At 41.4% G+C, this 14388-nt stretch overlaps 1 protein-coding gene across 9 annotated transcripts in view; it reads left to right on the top strand.

Moving 5' to 3' along the window:
• The window catches only part of MIPEP (mitochondrial intermediate peptidase), an 81562-nt gene that overhangs the window by 55376 nt on the left and 11798 nt on the right, over nucleotides 1-14388 (top strand). For 3 of the 9 annotated variants that reach the window (XM_084842885.1, XM_084842884.1, XM_084842886.1), the window contains one exon: nucleotides 3022-3141. In XM_084842885.1, coding sequence (XP_084699011.1) covers nucleotides 3022-3141 — 120 coding nt within the window. Of the gene's footprint in view, nucleotides 1-872; nucleotides 3142-6523; nucleotides 6676-10802; nucleotides 11058-14388 lie in introns of those variants that run through there. The other 6 variants (XR_014789009.1, XR_014789007.1, XR_014789010.1 and 3 more) reach the window with 6 other exon arrangements.

Genomic DNA, 14388 nt, shown 5'->3' with positions numbered 1-14388 from the left:
CAGATAAAGGCATAAGCCAGAACAAATCTATAATAAATGAACACATTTTGGCAAAATTACAAGCTAAACCTATGTGTAGAATTTTTTTTACAAATCCAAATCTAATTTACATTAAAGAGGAAGTGCATTTGAACATTCTAAATGACAATTGATTCCATTTAGATGAATTATGCAAATAACATATAGCCTTAATCATAATAAATCCCCCAGCCCTCCATTTTTTCCATCCAAAGGAAAATTCCTGTTCATTTGCAACAAAGTACTGAATAAGGCTTTCATTATATATTTTCTGCTGTTTTGAAAATATATTTGGTTTATATTATAGCTCTCAAATGATTAAAATAGGTTTTAAACTATTGATTCCTGGGGAATGCTGGGAATTGTAGGACCTTTTCCCATCTAAACATGCATAGGATTGAGCCCTAACTAAATTATTAGAGCTACTGGGTAGTATCCAGTGGTGGTGCAGCATTAGTGATAATGACGTTGTACTAGTGTAAACCAATGCTAGTGCAATGGCATTAGCATTTGCTAGTGCGAAGGAAGAAAGCAGTGGTTTGCTGCCGAAATTCAGTGGTGCCACTGAATTTGGTGGGAATTTTTGGCAGCAAATTCCCGGTTTTCCCTTTGTTCTAGCAAGCATTAATGATGTTGTGCTACCATTGGTTTATGCTAGCACAATATCATTAGTGCTTGTGTTGAGCCACCATTGGATACTCCCCACTGTCTCAGTGGGTACGGAAGGCAGCTGGTATGAAAATCACCTCTTTTTCACATGTTGATGAAAATACATCTGAAATGCCTGAGCGGGATAAAATATACATGATGTACGGTAATGCCATCTACCTTAAATGTATCTGTTCACATTTCAGGTCAATCCAGTCCTTGCTTGTTGAAGTCTGGGCTGCATGCATGTGAATATTGCAGGCAGCACTGCTCAGAAAATCCACATGGAGGTTAATCACAAGATTCACCCTTGTCTCAGTGACTGTGGGTTTTCTTGCTTATGCTTTGGGGTTGATTGTCACACGATGTTTGTGTGTAATATTTTTTAATTTTCTATTTAGACTAGAAACCTTTATGAACAGTAATCAGCAAGTAAATACTAGCTCAAAGAAAAGGATCTTTCATTGCCTTGCAAATTTCCCCTAGTCTCTGCCTTTAGAGAACCACCAAGAGTTTCAGAGGTGCTGAGGAAGCACATAGAAGGCCTCTTATTTCTGCCCTTGCTATATGAACAGTGAGGCAGAGATGGCAGGGCTCAGTCCAACTGAAGGTGCTCTCAGTTATCATGAGGCCCCAGTGCAGAAGAAAATTGCCCTGCATGGGACTTGTTTCAGGTTTTCTGCTTTTTGAACATACTGTTCTTGAAGATATTGCGCCTCCTATGGTGACATCAAGAGCCATAATGACATAGTCACTTTCTCTCTCTTAGCAGTCATAGCAATTTCTTCAACACCAAGCTTTCAGTGGAAATTGCAGGGTGACTAAAAGTTATGCCTAGGTCACCCACCTCATCCTACAGAGAACAAGGACATAATTGTGGTTAAACGTCTGTCTCCTCCAAGCCACTTCAGGATATCAAGGCTTAGATAATTATGCCTTTAAATTCTTTGCTCTTTCCCCTTCAGTTCTCTCCAAACCCACAGCTGGGCTGGGAATATGTGGAATTTCAAATCCAGGATAGAGACACTTAGATCTTCTTTTTCACATTATAGGAGTCATTTCTGGACTGCTGCTTCAGATGGGGAGTTGCATTTAGTCTAACTTTTTCCCCGTTGGGTTATATTTTATGTGCAAAATGTGTATATTTTTATGTGCGTATTTTCTTTAATATGTGGAAGTCACTCCAGATATGATCCCCCTTCTGCAATCTGAAGCAATTAAGTTTTGCTCCACCAAAAACTAGAATACAGTAGCCTTGGGGCAAAATCACAGGTATATCTATAACAGTTGTGGAGCTTCATAGTAATTCAACTTTTACAGATCTCTCACCAGATTTTTAATACAGCAAACCTTATATTTCTTCCACTGTCAGTTATATGAAACACTTTGTTTTTCAGATTTCTCATGTCAGAAATATTAGCTTTTTTTTCAAGCATGATGAAAGTATTTGAGTTTTTATAGCCTCTCTGACATTAAACCCCAAAAGAAGTGGGTGGCTTGTTCTAGCAAGATCATGCTATAATGTTCTATGCCAAAGTCCACAGAGCACAGGGCTCAAAATTGGGGGGTTTTGAGCCAAGAAAAGACATCATTAAAATCTGAAATACCCAGGTGCAATCCAATCATGCTGATTTCATTGGGAGAGAGAAGTACATGGAACATAAACTATTGTAGATTGGTCCTCTCTTTAGAAATAGTGCTACATTTTGTTTTAGATACATATACTTACAAAATTTTACTCTCCACTCAGACCACCAGAAGGGCTATGAAGGGAGGTCAGATCCTCCAGCCTATGTGTTTGGGGACAGCATTCTAAGAGTAGCTTGAAAGGGACCTGGAGAGGGATATCTATATCTGTCTCCTCCCCTTCTCTTCTTCCTTGACCGGTTCCTGTTAAACCCAGGTGTTGATTAAAATTTTACACTGGAATAAAATTAGAAATTAGAAATAGGAGCCTTGGATCTGCCCATGTGTCCTTCGGTAACACCAGTGCAGAACTGAGGATCCTGAGGAAGTGGGAAGATGCTTTTTTAATACAAGAGTGCACAGACACATTTATACACACAGCTGGTGCAGCAACATAGTCTCTTTTAAGGATCAGGCTGACAATTGCATGAAAGTATGGGGCTCCATTTTGAAAAATAGTGCTTCATGTGTATATACAATTCTTGAGAATACTGAATGTATGAATAAAATCATTCCACATGTTGTTCTATATTATGCTGTCAAAGTAAAGCAAAGGAAACTCATGTATTTCAATTTTATATTTTATTCTGCTGCATGTCTGGATTGGTTAACCACATGCTGAATGGCAAGACTGAGCCACAGCCAAGTATATATATATTATCTGTCTAGGTCTTTTATGCTGTCTTGGACCAAATATACCATGGGAAACATCCTCTAGAGAAGTCAACCACAGAAATTTTAAAGGAAACGCAAGAGAAATTTTATGGATTGCCCTACGTTCCTAACACCGTGAGTACCATGTTTCATGCTAATTCATGTTTTAAAGGCAAAATGAAGGTTAGATAGCTATTGTCCTTTTCATATTAACAGACAGAATAAGGCCATCTTCTTTCAGTGGAATGGAACATTAAAATCCCTAATTTGAATATTCTATATGGGTTTCTTAGTGAAGTGTATTTGCAAACATTCCCATATACTGCACAAGCAGAATCTGGTGGGTTTTTTTTTAAATTCTGTGGTTTTGCTTTAAAAATATTTGGTGATGCCCCATTAAAAGAAATTTGAACAAGTTGAGACTGCAAAGCATTGCAGGGGAGGAAGGCGGGTAGATGATGAAAATTCATTCTCTTGCTCCTCTTCTCCAGTGCTGTCTTCTCCATATTCTCGTAGACGCCCACAGCACACACGCATACATGCACACACAGGCTTATACTTTCACATGCATTCCTCTACAGTGACACAAAAAAACATGAATCTTTCCCCTCCTCCCTCTCCACCTGGGTAGTGGCAAGGTGTGGTTGTTGTTGTTCAGTCGTTCAGTCGTGTCCGACTCTTCATGACCCCATGGACCATAGCACGCCAGGCCTTCCTGTCCTGCGCTATCTCCCGGAGCGTGCTCAAGTTCATATTCATTGCATCCGTGATGCTATCTAGCCATCTCATCCTCTGCCGTCCCCTTCTCCTTTGGCCTTCAGTCTTTCCCAGCATCAGGGTCTTTTCCAGGGAGTTTTCTCTTCGCATTAGGTGGCCAAAATATTGGAGCTTCAGCTTCATTATCTGTCCTTCCAATGAGCACTCAGGGTTGATTTCCTTTAGGATGGACTGATTTGACCTCCTTGCAGTCCAGGGGACTCGTAAGAGTCTTCTCCAGCACCACAGTTCGAAAGCATCAATTCTTCGGCGCTCAGCCTTCCTTATAGTCCAGCTCTCACAGCCATACATTACTAAAGGGAAAACCATAGCTTTGATTAGACGGACCTTTGTCGGCAAGGTGATGTCTCTGCTTCTTACTATGCTGTCTAGGTTTGCCATAGCTTTCCTCCCAAGGAGCAAGCGTCTTTTAATTTCATGGCTACAGTCACCGTCTGCGGTGATCTTGGAGCCCAAGAAAGTAAAATCTGTCACTGCTTCCATTTCTTCCCCTTCTATATGCCAGGAAGTGATAGGGCCAGATGCCATGATCTTAGTTTTTTTAATGTTGAGTTTCAACCCAGCTTTTGCACTCTCCTCTTTCACCCTCAACAAGAGGCTCTTGAGATCCTCTTCGCTTTCTGCCATTAGGGTGGTATCGTCTGCATATCGGAGGTTGTTGATAATTCTCCCGGCAATCTTAATTCCGACCTCTGATTCATCCAACCCGGCATTTCTCATGATGTACTCTGCATATAAGTTAAATAAGCAGGGTGACAATCTGCAGCCTTGTCGTACTCCTTTCCCAATTTTGAACCAATCGGTTGTTCCATGTCTGGTTCTTACTGTTGCTTCTTGACCCTCGTACAGGTTTCTCAGGAGACAGGTAAGGTGGTCTGGTACTCCCATCACTTTCAGAATTTGCCACAGTTTGTTGTGATCCACACAATCAAAGGCTTTAGCGTAGTCAATGAAGCAGAAATAGACGTTTTTCTGGAATTCTCTTGCTTTCTCCATGATGCAGCGAATGTTGGCGATTTGATCTCTAGTTCCTCTGCCTCTTCTAAACCCAGCTTGTACTTCCGGTATTCTCGGTTCGCATACGGCTGAAGCCTAGCTTGTAGGATTTTGAGCATCACCTTGCTGGCATGTGAAATGAGCGCAATTGTGCGGTAGTTTGAACACTCTTTGGCGTTGCCCTTCTTTGGAATTGGAATGTAAACTGACCTTTTCCAGTCTTGTGGCCACTGTTGAGTGTTCCAGATTTGTTGGCATATTGAATGCAGCACTTTAACAGCATCATCTTTTAGGATTTTAAATAGCTCGGCTGGAATACTGTCATCTCCGCTAGCTTTGTTGTTACTAATGCTTCCTAAGGCCCCCTTGACTTCACTCTCGAGGATGTCCGGCTCAAGTTCAGTGACCGCACTATCATGGCTATCAGGGACATTCAGATCTTTCCTGTATAGTTCTTCTGTGTATTCTTGCCACCTCTTCTTAATCTCATCTGCTTCTGTTAGGTCCCTGCCTTCTTTGTCCTTTATCATGCCCGTCTTTGCACAAAACGTTCCCTTGAGATCTCCAATTTTCTTGAAGAGATCTCTAGTCTTTCCCATTCTGTTGTTTTCCTCGATTTCTTTGCATTGTTCATTTAAAAAGGCCTTCTTGTCTCTCCTTGCTATTCTCTGGAACTCTGCATTCAGTTGGGTATATCTTCCCCTTTCTCCCTTGCTTTTCACTTCCCTTCTTTCCTCAGCTACTTGTAAAGCCTCATCAGACAGCCACTTGGCTTTCTTGCATTTCTTTTTCTTTGGGATGGATTTCGTTGCTGCCTCCTGAACAATGTTACGGACCTCCGTCCATAGTTCCTCAGGCACTCTGTCTGTCAGGTCTAATCCCTGAAATCTATTCCTCACCTCCACTGTATATTCATAAGGGATATGATTTAGGTCATACCTGAACGGTTTAGTGGTTTTCCCGACGTTCTTCAATTTAAGCTGAAATTTTGCAAGAAGCAGCTCATGATCTGAGCCACAGTCAGCTCCAGGTCTTGTTTTTACTGACTGTATGGAGCTTCTCCATCTTTGGCTGCAAAGGACATAATCAATCTGATTTCGATATTGACCATCTGGTGACGTCCATGTGTAGAGTCGTCTCTTGTGCTGTTGGAAAAGAGTGTTTGCTATGATCAGCGTGTTCTCTTGGCAAAACTCTATTAGCTTTTGTCCTGCTTCATTTTGTACACCAAGGCCATGCCTGCCTGTTATCCCGGTGATTTCTTGACTTCCTACTTTAGCATTCCAATCCCCTATGATGAAGAGGACATCTTTTTTTGGTGTTAGTTCTAGAAGGTGTTGTAGGTCTTCATAGAACCGATCAACCTCAGCTTCTTCGGCCTCAGTGGTTGGGGCATAGACTTGAATTACTGTGATGTTGAATGGTTTGCCTTGGATTCGTACTGAGATCATTCTATCATTTTTAAGATTGTACCCCAGTACTGCTTTTCCCACCCTTTTGTTGACTATGAGTGCTACTCCATTTCTTCTAAGGGATTCTTGCCCACAATAGGAGATATGATGGTCACCTGAATTAAATTCGCCCATGCCTGTCCATTTGAGTTCGCTGATTCCCAAGATGTCGATGTTCAATCTTGCCATCTCATGTTTGACCACCTCCAGCTTACCTTGATTCATTGATCTGACATTCCAGGTTCCTAAACAATATTGTTCTTTACAGCATCGGATTTTCTTTTCACCACCAGACACATCCACAGCTGAGTGTCCTTTCTGGTTTGGCCCAGCCGCTTCACTATTTCTGGCGCTACTTGGAAATACCCTCTGCTCTTCCCCAGTAGCATATTGGACACCTTCCAACCTGAGGGGCTCATCTTCCGGCGTCATCTCTTTTAGCCTTGTGATACGTTCCATGGGGCTTTCTTGGCAGGAATACTGGAGTGGGTTGCCATTTCCTTCTCCAGTGGACCACATTTTGTCAGAACTCTCTGCCATGACCTGTCCGTCTTGGGTGGCCCTGCACGGCATAGCTTATGGCTTCACTGAGTTACGCAAGCCCCTTCGCCACAACAAGGCAGGTGTGGTGGGCAGCATTAAATCACTCAAACAACCCTGATGCTTTTGGGAGTCCTCAGCCCTGAGGCAATCAGCAGGCATATTGCTTGGGTCAGTGTCAGCCTTGTATTGCAGCCTGTCATGTCTTTGTGGGTGTGGACAGAATTTGTAGTGCCAGATGGACTGCAGACATGTGGTATGTAGTAGGCTATTGAGTGGATTGCAAACCTCAACCTATGGCTAGCTTGCTGTGTGTACAGTCTAGGGAAACACACTTGGGTCTGGATTCAAAGAACCACACAGTTATTTCTGTGCATCCAAGGAAGGTTTGGACTTAATGAAATAGAAGTTTCCCATGGCATATGACAAATGTCCTTTGAGCAGAATTTCATAGGCAGTCCGTGGTACAACCTCAGGAAAGGTGATGGGAATCTGCCATTCAAAATGTGGGGATGGGGGGAAGAAACATTTAATTGGGTGTCACCAAGGACTAAAGTGGCTCTTTGTATCCCAACCATTATGGAGGCTTGCTGTAAAGCATAGGAAAAGGTATTTAGTTACCACTTCAAAATGTTTGGGTTGTGCTTTGTTTATAACTTCCTATAGGTATAATATAGCCATTAGCTTACATACATTTTATACAAGCAATGCTAAGAACACTTTTTGTCTGTAATGCAGAACTTCTGAATGTTGTTTAATGTTATGTAGAAAGCTGAAGAGGGTAATTTTAAATCAAATGTATGTTGTGGTCAATGTGGTTCTTTAATTCAATTTACAAACACAGGAAATTCAAAAATTCAGATTTTAGAATCACTCTTGAAAACATCCCTTAGCTTCGGAATGCTTGTAACTTGCTGTTTTGGCCAAAATGGAAAACCCATTTGTTTATACAAATTGTATACCCTTGGATTAACTTTCAACTGGGTCATCTTAAAGTATACTCTAAAGCCAGATTTTTAAGAGACTTCAGTGTAGGAAGAAGAAAATTAAATGAATGTGTAATAAACCCCTTTGTGGAATTTTCTGCAAATAGTATGTGGTGGTTGCTTTATAGGAGTGGTTTCATAAACTCAACATTCACTTCAAAACCATTGCAAAAGTTGATACCAGCACATGAATCTTGGTTGTTGTTATTTTTAAAAAGCCTTTCATTCCTCCATTTTAAACAGGAAAACTACAGATAATGATCCCAAACTAAAGAAGGTTATGGTTGCAATCCTATACATATTTGAGTGCATCCCACTGAGCTCAGTGGGACTTACTTCTGAGTAGACACATAGAGGTTTGCACAGTAAGTCACCCAAGTTCTACTAAAATCAATGGGACAAGTTAGCTGTGACTAAACAGTCTCATAAATTTTAATGGCAGACTTCAAGTCCCAAGAGCCACTGCTGTCAGTCCTGATGCACAATAATGGGATATGTATATATAACAGTATATGCACATGTGCACATACACACACATGTGTGTATTATATATACACACATCAGTAATTCAAGGAACATATGGTATCTTTCCAGAAACCCTTAAGTGGTTAATTGCATGTTAAATTCCTTTCCTCTTCTCCAATATAAACTACTACAAAAATATTTATATCCCTTGTCTTGCTGGGTTTATTTATGGCTTGGTAATAAAAACACAGAAGTGTTATAAATTGAAACTTTTAATCTCTTGTTTGACTCACTTGTCATCATCTCGGGGGTCTTTTTTATTGTTTATCTTTTTTACTCTCCAATTCCTGACTTCAGAATATCCTCTTCCTGTATAATTTTAGGCTGCAATCCTATGCACACTTACCTAGGAGTAAGCCTCATAGAATACAGTGCAACTTACTTTGGAGTAAACATGCATAGAATTGCACTGTTAAAAGGCAATAGCAATGTTATTATTATAAATTCTTTTTGCTTTGGGGGTGGCGGGCTTATGTAAGTTTATGAAAACTCATCTATTGATCTAGAAGACATCTTGAAAACTAAATAGAGACTAAAAAAGAAATCACAACACACAAAAAAGTGAGGCCTTAAATGTATAGCACACTTTTATCTACCACCAAACATATAAATGAAAGTTAAAGAATTATGCCCCTGGTACTTGTAGGGCAGTCTGCTAACTGGGATTGCTCTCCCATATGGCCACAGACAGAAACTTCCTCCAACTACTCTTCCTTTGAAAATCAAGAACAAGCAAAATTTTGACCTTCTGCTCCATGGGAGGTTTCTGTCTCCCATGAGCTTACCTCGCCTCAGGACAGCTGTGTTGCAGTTTGGCTGGGTGTACCACCCCAGTCAAACTCTCCACCGACACTGCCCCTCTGAGAGGAATGGGTTCCCCCACATGCCCAGGCCAGCCCTATCTCAGCAATAGGCAGTAAGTTTCTTGTAGACCTTTTGGTAGAAGGCATTTGTATACATTTTTAAAGGAAAGGAAAATAACATACTAATGTATTATCTCCTTCTTAGTCAAGGCAGGCTTGGGAGGGATTTGAAGGCTTCTGTCCATAGGTGTTAAGTCTTTCCTTCCATGATAGGAGGAGACAGGCCTGCTACAACATTTTGAGGAAAGCTGCCATGCATCTTGCTTTATTAGGAACTGGGGTCCACCCAGAGTGGCCTGTTCTGCTGCACTGAGACCTACTCCTTCGACTAAGTGGCTAGGCTGGGTATGCTGTTCACCCATTCTGGGCTCCCTAAGAATAGTAGGATTGGAAGGGGCCTACAAGGCCATCGAGTCCAACCCCCTGCTCAATGCAGGAATCCAAGTCAGAGCATCCCTGACAGATGGCTGTCCAGCCTCGTCTTGAACGCTTCCAGTGTGGGAGAGCCCACTACCTCCCTAGGGAATTGGTTCCATTGTCGTATTGCTGTAATGGAACCAATTACCTAGGGAGGTGGTGGGCTCTCTCACACTGGAAGCATTCAAGACGAGGCTGGACAGCCATCTGTCAGGGATGCTCTGACTTGGATTCCTGCATTGAGCAGGGGGTTGGACTCGATGGCCTTGTAGGCCCCTTCCAGTCCTACTATTCTATGATTCTGTGATCAGGGGCTTTGCTCTGTACTGACTTAGGGAGCCCAGAGTGGGTGAACAGCATACCCAGCCTAGCCACTGAGTGGAAGGAGTAGGCCTCAGTGCAGCAGAACAGGCCACTCTGGGTGGACCCCAGTTCCTAATAGAGTAAAATGCATGGCAGCTTTCCTCAAAATGTTGTAGAAGGCCTGTCTCCTGAGTAGGAGCCATTGTCAGAGACGGTGCCTCTTCCAGACCGCAAGCCTGGAGGATTCCTGCCTGACTTCATCTGCAGAGGTGGCTCAAAATCCTTACTTGTATTTTGTTGGAGGAGGGATAAGAAACCCCACAAGATACTGTTTCTCCCTCCCATATGGTATGGTACCATCTCCACCTAGGTGAGCAAGGAAATCACAAGGGAGAGCTATGCAGCCCAGTGTTCTGTAAGCCATTCTCATTTTTATGCAAAAAAAGGGGAAGAGGAATTTCACACTAGTTCCAAGCACAAGGAACAGCACAAAACCAAAGCCAAGTCCCACATCAAGGGGATGACTCAACACCACGGGCATAACTATTCCTTAGAAGTAGGGCATCCAGTTCTGCTTTCCCTCTTTGGAGCTCAGACCCAGTGACAAAAGCAATAGATTTTGCTCATTTCCAGACAACTTCTAGGAAGTGGAGTGGCACATCTGTCCAAGCATCTGGCTCTAGGTACCCCCACTGAAGTGCCTTTTAGCCCCCACCCCCATCCCTCATAGACAAGCAAGGTGATGACTTCAAAGTTTCTGCCCCTCAGATAAGGACAGGGAGAGATTTGGGAGAAGCCACAACCTACAGAACCAGCATAGGGTAGGCTGTTTGCTACCATATATACATTGCTGGGCTCCTAACAAAGGCAGTGAGTGCTCTTACACTGTTGCCTGATGCCAAGGATCCTGAATGTTTGGGGGACCTTTGTCTTAACAGGTCAGCTTCGTATTCCCTCTGGCCCCCACTAGAGTCCAGAGGTGCTGTTTCCAGAGTTCTTTGACAGCGTTATCAAGGAGGAGTGCATTACTCCGGCCAGGAACAAGACTCCCCTTCAGCTGTTCAAATAATGCCAAAGGATATTGACCAATCTAGCCACAGTACACAGGTTTCCTGCCTGGAGCTGTAATACCACTCTTGTCAGCACACATGGTAGCCCCCTTCAGTATTCTAGCATCCATTCTATTGAAAGAGGTAAGATGTTCTCCTGTATCATGTTATTTTAGGTGACTCAATCTTATTACCTTACAAATATCTGCGCAGGGAACCCACACAGGGTATTAATGCACATTCCCTGAGTGGAGTAGCAATTTTGAGAGGTCATGCTTTAGGTGAAATAATCTGTGGATATATTTTTGGATATTAAGTACAGACGTTCATGAAGCACTATAAGATTGTCCTCTGCAAACACTGCCTTCGGAAGATGTGTGCTGTAAAATATTGAAAGTTTTAAGGGCAGAGATGGGGCATGTCCTACTGGCCATCCTGTTCTAACTAGGTTCATCTATTCAGAGGCATAATGCTTCTGAAACTAGAGACTCAGTTTTGCCATCATGACCAATGAGCAGACTTTGGGAAGAACAGGACATTTATGAATAAGACAGAATCCCCATAGTTAAGATTTATCACCATTTGGGGGTTATAAAATAGTTAAGGGAATGTGCCTTATTAAACATGCAAGCTTTTTACTTGCATACAAGATTTCATCAGGGAGAATAGGCTACTAATTGCAAAAAACTTCACATACATACAAAACAAAGTGACTCACAGGGGATTAGAAAATGTTGCAATCATTTAAGAATGCTATTTGCCCCCTTTGTCATGGGAGTGATTTGCACATGCACTCACATAAGCAAAAGTGATAGCATCAGAAACAACCTGTCTCCAGATTACAGCCCAGGAAGCAGTTTTGTTGTTGTCTAATGGAACATTGAGCAGGGTGGGATCCTAGGAGACCACTTTTCTTTCTGGGTGGGTGGCTCAATGGATAGGTTTTGCTTCACTTTCAGGGTCTAACAGATTGCCATCGTTGGGTTGGGAATAGTTCCTTGCCAGCAACCTTGGCTGTTATCATTTATTTACTTGCAATTTAACTTGCTTTTACAGCATGTGCCTTGGTTCACTTGCCCAAGGCGTGTATGTCTGGTGTGATTCATCTTGTTCATTCCTACTTTTTGTAGCATAGCATACATTAATTTCTTTGAGTTTGAAACATGATGGAAGGATACTTATGGACTAGATTAAACTTATTTGCACCTACAGGCGCCTCTTGCTAGATATTTGCCATAACAGGGCCAGTTTATATATTAATGCAAATCTTTCTATAGTTCAAACCCAAGATTTACTGAAACAGGACATGCCTTTGCTAGCGCAGTATCACAAGCATAGTTCTCTACTGGCTTTGTCGTGATATTATGTTGCTGTTGCAGACACGTAGGCCAGTGTACAGATGGTTACTGTCATGATGCCAATTCCTTAATCAAAACAGTAGAGTAGACTAATAGCAAAACATTTCCATGCATCAAAACAGTGCATACTATTCATTATCCAGAAGGGGGCTATGCATTGTTGTAAAGCAGGGATACAGAATCTTTTTCAGGTGGGGGCTGAACTGTCCCCACCAGGCCCTCTGCAGGCTGAATGATGTCATTGGGCATGGCCAAGCCCATGGCCATGTGATGTCATTGTCCCTCCCCCTGTTCTTTTTTTCTTCTCTGTGTTGGGAGAGGCATGGAGTTCCGGACCTCTCCCAGGAGAGAGAGTGGGACTTGGCTGGCACTAGGAGGAGTTTAAGATGGTGGCCGAGTCCTTGCAATGTTATCTTCAGCTGTACTGTCCCTGCAAGATCGTTCTGCTTTCAAATGGTAGATCAGGATTTGACTTAGTGCTCTCTAACTTTTTTTATAATAATTCCATCAACTTTTGACAAACACAGATGTTAACAGGTTTAAAGTTTTAACTGACCTCTTTTGATAGCATATGGCTGCAGTTTGCATCAAAGGTTTTTGTGTGCTAAATAGAATGTAGAGAATTGTAGTAATGCCCTTAAAATTCTGTTTTATCATCCCAGAATATAGCAAATGTGTGTCTTATTTAAGACTCTTGGCCACAAGAGAGCAGTTAGCTTTACATCCTTCTAATAAAAATCATGTATGGGTTTTTGGAAAATCTTCAGACAAGATAATCATTAGTGGATTGATGGTATGTTGATGAGAAGCAGGCATCTTTAACTATTAATGTTATAGATCAGTCATGCTCCTTCATTTCTGTAAGTTATACTATATAAAAAAACAAGCAGGAACATGACCTGCAGATGGCATGTTATCATAACCCCTGGGCTATGTTATAGAACACACCACTATTTAATAAACTCCTGGAATGTTTTCCTGCAGCTTTTTCAGGACTTATTACATATTTTACAGGAGCAGATAATGTAGTTGAAAACTTCATCAACTGGCTTCCAACTTAGAAGCATGACCTTCAGGAAGATGTTTGTTCTACTTCTTTGTGTATATAGCCTGGAGGGAGTGTTTGAAAGGGAAATTTGAAGTATTAGAGGGTTACTTTAATTGTTAAAAAGATGAGATCATGCAGTGACATTGATGAAATTAATTTGAAAAGTAAGTGTCTGTACATATTAGACATTTTCATCAAAAGCAGCATTTCAAGGTTAAAAGGTGACTGCTACAAATCCTAGCAGAACGCTATTATTTAATCTTCCTCTAGAAGTCTCTATTTTACTTCAGAATATGGTATTGATTCACAGCCATGTTCTTTTGAAATGTGTTATTAGCTGGCCTCTAATCTCGTCTCTATATTGATGTATAAACATATTTCCCCTTTTCCTTAGGGATGTACGTGTCTTAGTAGTGCTAACAGGATGTGTTGGAATGGAGCAAACTTGTAAAGTTTAAATATTGGCTTACATTTGAATATATTGATGTATAGTCTTCATAAAGGTCTGTGAAATGGTGTGAACTCTAAGATTAAATTGAAAACATTGTATGTTGCAGAGTAACTGAAACCAGTTTTGAGCTGTAGGAGGTAATTGCTACAGCTCAAGTGGATTAAATATATATTACTGTTCTTAGTATTATGTGGTGCAAAAATCTGGCATGGGACAGGGAAAATCACAACCAAGTTTTACACCTATTTGTTTGGAAACAAGTTCTGTTGATACCAGGTAAACGTATTTGAGATTCTGGCTTAAACGAGAATATTTGGAAATACTGAGTTGAAATACCCTTACTACTTTTATTTTTATTCTCTCTACCCATGTGTATAATGGATTGGATCCAGATATAGTCATACTTGGAGTTCACCCATTAAAATCAATAGGCTGCATTAATTTCAGTGGGTCTACTCTAAGTATAACTAATCTGATGAATTGGACTTTAGTCTACAAAAGCTTATGCCATAATAAATTTGTTAGTCTTTAAAGTGCCACCAGATTCTTTATTCTATGTATGTATGTAAGCATAGAAGACAAAATAGAGCCTTGAGGAACCAGATAAACACGTGACCA

Source organism: Heloderma suspectum, chromosome 3, assembly GCF_057233095.1.
Source record: "Heloderma suspectum isolate Gila_16-S chromosome 3, 16-S_ref, whole genome shotgun sequence".
Lineage (NCBI taxonomy): Eukaryota > Metazoa > Chordata > Lepidosauria > Squamata > Helodermatidae > Heloderma > Heloderma suspectum.
This window is presented reverse-complemented; position numbering and strand designations above follow the sequence as displayed.